General features: G+C 49.1%; 1 protein-coding gene across 1 annotated transcript; it reads left to right on the top strand.

Annotated features, from left to right (window-relative positions):
* The first annotated feature begins 428 nt into the window (after window positions 1–428).
* On the top strand, window positions 429–1,403 carry LOC137675547 (olfactory receptor 14A16-like). Its single transcript, XM_068421674.1, has one exon. The coding sequence runs from the start codon at window positions 444–446 to the stop codon at window positions 1,401–1,403; it is 960 nt and encodes a 319-aa protein (XP_068277775.1). The 5' UTR covers window positions 429–443.
* The last annotated feature ends 4,339 nt before the right edge of the window (window positions 1,404–5,742 follow it).

Below are 5,742 nucleotides of genomic sequence, written 5' to 3'. Positions count from 1 at the left end.
GTCATAAAACATGAGGATTTCTACCCCTCAAAAGAACACTCACCAGGTGTGGTGGTGCAAAAGAAAAACAACAAAGTTATTATCAGGACATGCTGAGCCTCTCTTCTGCAGCCCATTTTTTTCAGAGTTGTGAGTGCAGATAGTGATTTTTTTTCCATTAAAGGTGGATTACATCTGACATCCTTTGGGAACATCAGAGCTGTCACAAGCCAGCTCCCAGGTACCCACTGCAGCAGTGCAAAGTTGACTCCTTGGTAGCACAGGGTCAGAGGTCCAGCTCCTCACAGCTCACTCAGCCAGCACAAACCACAGAAAGGAAATGCCTTTCAGCTGGGGGTGATGTCTATGAAAGATGGAGTGTTTTTTCTCAAAGTGTTTTTTTCTCTCACCTAAATTTTCCCTCTTTTCCTTCTTGAACAGTGCCCCATGCCCAGAAGCAGCAAATGTCCAACAGCAGCTCCATCACCCACTTCCTCCTCCTTGCATTTGCAGAGACACGGGAACTGCAGCTCTTGCACTTCTGGCTCTTCCTCAGCATCTACCTGGCTGCCCTCCTGGGAAATGGACTTGCCATCACTGCTGTAGCCTATGACCACCGCCTCCACACCCCCATGTACTTCTTCCTCCTCAACCTCTCCCTCCTTGACGTGGGCTCCATCTCTACCACTCTCCCCAAAGCCATAGCAAACTCCCTCTGGGACACCAGGGACATGTCCTATGCTGGATGTGCTGCCCAGGTCTTTTTCTTTCTCTTCTTCATCACAGCAGAATTTTATCTCCTCACAATCATGGCCTACGACCGCTACATTGCCATCTGTCAACCTCTGCACTATGGGACCCTCCTGAGCCGCAGAGCTTGTGTCCACATGGCAGCAGCTGCCTGGGGCACTGGGTTTCTCAATGCTCTGCTGCACACGGCCAATACATTTTCACTACCCCTCTGCCAAGGCAATGCTGTGGACCAGTTCTTCTGTGAAATCCCCCACATCCTCAAGCTCTCCTGCTCAGATGCCTACGTCAGAGAGATTGGACTTCTTGTGGTTAGTCTCTGTGTAGGTTTTGGGTGTTTTTTTTTCATTGTGCTGTCCTATGTGCAGATCTTCAGGGCCGTGCTGAGGATCCCCTCTCAGCAGGGACAGCACAAAGCCTTTTCCATGTGCCTCCCTCACCTGGCCGTGGTCTCCCTGTTTATCAGCACTGGCACGTTTTCCTACCTGAAGCCCCCCTCCATCTCCTCCCCATCCCTGGACCTGATGGTGGCAGTTCTCTACTCAGTGGTGCCTCCAGCATTGAACCCCCTCATCTACAGCTTGAGAAACCAGGAGCTCAAGGAGGCCTTTATGAAAGTGATTCGACAGATGTTTTTCAACAGCCATAAAGATACCACCTCTCTCCACAAATGACTCTCAGATTATCTGATTCCAACCTTTTTTTTTGGGGGGGGAGGGTATTTTATATATGTATCACTATAATTGTCATTATTGCTGCTGTTATTGTAATTCATGGTTATTATGGTCCTAGAAAATATTTGCATTTACGTCACTGCATCTGAGTCTTCTACCTAATGTGTGTCACCTGGTACCCCAGTGCCTTGGTGTGTCAACACTGGCTCAGTGGGGGCTCTCTCATAGCATCTGTGCAATAAAATGGCATCTCCCCAGTGCAGTGCTTTCATGCCGGGCTCTTCTTCCAAAGAGGCCTGAGAACTGCACCCCTGAAATTCCTCTTCCTCCCTCTGTTCAGGAATAAAAAGCTCAGACCATTTTAGAGACATAGGACTGGGTTTAGGAGTCACCATTTGGTGTCTGGTGAAAGTGAAGATGGCGAGTGCAACTGAGGGATATACCCAGGGCTTTCAGACAGGTGACACTGGAGATCTGCTTTCTGGGAGGGGAAACTGGAGCTGCCTGGAAGGCACGGTGGTTCTCCAGGGTCAGTGTGTTTCTCGGGTTGTGTTGGGATGGACGAGGTCAGCAAAGATGGGGTTTGGGGCCCTAAGTACAGGTCATGTGCAGACCTCCTCTGGGCACCCCTCAGTACCTCCCCACCTGTCTAGAGCAGGAATTATTGCAGAGGGACACACTAGTCCAGGTGTGATCACATCACGGCTCACTGGATGGAGATGAAAACTCAAGATGTCTGGGGTGTCCACGTTCCTCCTAACACAGCCCTGTATGCAGTTGACCTTGTTCATGGTGAGCTTGCACCACTGGCTCACATGGCATCCCTTGTAGCACCCAGACCCTTCTCCTCACGGTCACAACTCAGCCAGTCAGGACCCAGCCTGCTCTGATAGATGGGGTTATTATTCCTGCCTGTTGCAGCACTGGCCACTTCTCCTTGTAAAACTCTACAAGTTTCTGTTGGCCGAATCCTGGAGTTTTGTTGGGGTCCGCACGAGGAAGGAAATACAGCACACCAATATGGTGCTCTAGCAGTCTCTTTATTTTGGTTAACACACTCTTTTATAACCTACATACTCTCTTATGTAACGGTTACACACTAAGCTATTGGCTACAAGTATTGTACACAATCTGGCTGCGTGCCACCTCTACTGTTCTAATTGGATACTTACTATAAACTTAAGCAAGCCACATCCTTATGCTTCTTGCTATCTCATGCTGTTACATAACAGTGTACTGGTATGTTCTCTCTATAACTTTCCCACGGTCCAGGCCCCTGCATCTCCCCCTTTCTTTCTTAATATAAATTACAATAGTTCTTGATATCATTCCGTGCAAACCTTTTATAGTACAGAATACAAATACAAAATGAATAGCAATACTTCCAATTCCCAGACCACCCAACCAGTTCATCCAAAACACCCATGATGTTCCCGCATTTTCTGTTCTGGATTCAGATCCTGGAGTCACGCCCAGATGATACGTGCAAGGCGGTGATCACACCTCCTCAAGGCCTCTGGTGTTAGAGTTGTCTGGTCCTGTAGCATCGGCTGGTTCATCTAGCCACGGCTTCACCCATTTGGCCGGAACCCATTGGCAGTTATTTCCTTTGGAGACACAAGCATACCCTCTGCCCCAGGTTATTAATTGCTTTGGTCCTTCCCAAGTGCCTGATTCTGGGATGAATACCCTTACCAATACATTTGTATTACTGAGGTCTTTTTGATTTCCCTGCCCGTGAGCTATGGCACGTGGTGTTTGCGAGTCCTGCTTAGGGTTTAGCCAATTTAATACCAACAATGTTTTATGTAGCGCATCCTGTGGTCCCATCTCCCCCTGTTTTCGAATAATTTCTAAATGCTCTTTTAATGTGCGATGCGCATGTTCCACAATTGCCTGCCCTGTAGAGTTATATGGAATACCGCGTACATGTGTAATACCCCATTTCTGCATAAATTCTGCAAGCGATTCAGATCGATAGGCAGGGCCATTATCAGTCTTAATTTGTTCTGGCTGGCCCATTACTGCAATAGCTTGCAACAAATGTTTTTTAACGGCCTTGGCCGTCATGGAGGTCAGGGCTGTAGCCCACATGTGACCGGAGCAGGTGTCAATTGATACATGGATATATTTGAGTCGGTCAAAGGCAGCATATTCGGTGATGTCTGTTTGCCAGATCTGTCTGGGTTGGATTCCCCTGGGATTTGCTCCCGCAACCTGTAACACGGGTATTCTAGCACAATCAGGGCAAGAAGCTATAATCGCCCTTGCATCAGTCTTTGTCAGTTGGAATTGCGATCGCAATGCTGCTGCAGATTGGTGAAAAAATTGATGAGATTGTCGAGCCTCTGTTAATTTTGCCTGTGGGGATCTGTCCACTGGAAACGTGGATACCAACTGATAGGCTTGGGAATTTCCTTCCACCAAACCTCCGGGTAAACTGGTACGGCTTCTAAAGTGGGTGACAAATACTGGGTGTAGACGGTGTTGCATTTCATGCCATAGGTCGAGAAAGGCTTTGAACAGCAGTTCATTGGTGATATGGCGAAGCCACGATCGGTGTATGCATTTCACAACCCCTACCACGTATAGGGAATCTACTACCAAATTTAAGGGTGCTTCACGCCACTTTTGTAAGGCCAGGAGCACAGCTTGTAATTCTAAAACCTGAACGGATCCTTCTGTTGTAAGGAGACCAACACTTTGTCCTCAGTCTTGTTAACATCAAAGACGTACTGGGGATTCTGAAGGAAGGTGTCTTTGTTATCAAAGCATCCACCAGAGCGATTTAGCAGAGGCTCTGAATTCTTTGTCCAAGACCCGTGCATCATTTTCTTCTCCCAGGTCTTGTAGATACTGAAGTAGGAGGTATTCACAATCCAGCAGATGTCCACTTGTGTTAATGTTTGGTTTTTAAAGAATGATGTTAGCAACTGCATCACATGTTTATTGTCCATTCCGTACTGCATTACTGCTTCACAGTTTTCCAATCAAACGGTGCCCATTGACGACGATCTTCTTGTGTGAAAACTGGCATTGCGGTGATACTAGGCGGTAACATTACCCCTTCGATGGTGGCCTTCCGAAAGACTCCCCGCCATCGTTGCCCTGGATCATAACCGGGTAATGCCGCAGGCCGTGTGTTCTGTTCGTCACCAGGATCATCGGAATCTGGAGTCTGGCATTGGCGGAGATGGAGCTCGAGCTCCCCCTGCTGGTCTGTGAGTGCTGTGCTCTTGCCGCGGCGGGTCGGTCAGTGGCCGCATGCGCGAACGAGAAGTCGATGTTTCACCCCGGGGAGGCGACGGCCCGTCCAGGCCACTCCCAAATCTGCCGCGTAGGTACGCGTCAGCTTCTGCCTCCTCCCAGTCTCCGTTCTCCACACAAATTCGCGCCCACTTCCGGATTCTTTCCTCTTTGTGCTTTAGCTCTGCTGGAGTAAGTTCCGCTTCTGCTGGCGGAGCTGTCTGCTTCTCGATAGCCTGTCCGAGAGCCTCTAACCCGCCAGATATCGCCTGCGAGGCTTTATTGTAAGCGAGTTGCTGCAATGTCTTACTAGCTCCTCCATCTGGCTTCTCCATTTTTTTTAATATTTCCTGCATTTGCTGTTCTTGTTGCTGCAGCAACTCTCGCAAAGGCGCGTGACTGTCCGCTTCGGGAGAGGCGTCTGACATTTGTTTCTACTTCCATGGGGAGGGGTACAGTTTCAGGATTCACCGTTGGCTGTTTGCCTCCGGCAGTCTCCAGAGGGGGTACCGAGACCCCAGATGTCACCTCCGGTCCCACTTCATAAGGCATTAACGGGGCTAACGGGACTGTTGATTCTCCACCCCAAAACTCTACCTCAATCGCAGGATAAACAGCGGGCACCGAGCCAGCGCGGGGGGGGGGGGGGGGCGGTGGGGGGCGTCAAACCCGCGGGGGGAGAGGGGGGGAAGTATCGGAAAGTTCTCGTAGGGAGGGGCTGCCTCTACAGGGTACGCCGGTAACTGCTCTTTTTCTTCTGGTATTGTTAGTGCTTTTTTGAGAGCGGATCGCACTTTCGCCTCAGAGGACATAGCCTCCAGCATATCCCTCACTTTCTTCCAAGATTTAACTAGCTTTCTAGCCTTTTTATTTCCCACTGTGACTAATTTCAAAAGTTCTTGCCCTAGATCGTCCCAGTAAGCTGCAGAAAACAACTGATCGGTGATTTTTAGGAAACCTCTTCTCTGGCCCCATTCCAGCAAAGTTTCTACTTCTTTTCTTTTTATCTTAATCTCAGTTTGCGCGGCTATCTGCAGAATACATTCCACCTCCGCCTTTTCCAGTGCAGATACTGCACCCTCCATCCTGCCGT

Source organism: Nyctibius grandis, chromosome 34 (assembly GCF_013368605.1).
Source record: "Nyctibius grandis isolate bNycGra1 chromosome 34, bNycGra1.pri, whole genome shotgun sequence".
Taxonomy (NCBI): domain Eukaryota; kingdom Metazoa; phylum Chordata; class Aves; order Nyctibiiformes; family Nyctibiidae; genus Nyctibius; species Nyctibius grandis.
The sequence above is the reverse complement of the archived record's forward strand: the minus strand, read 5'-3'. Positions and strand labels throughout refer to the sequence as shown.

Bases quoted from the DNA above. Each gene is read 5' to 3' on its own strand.
- LOC137675547 (XM_068421674.1), top strand. From the start codon at position 444: ATGTCCAACAGCAGCTCCATCACCCACTTCCTCCTCCTTGCATTTGCA.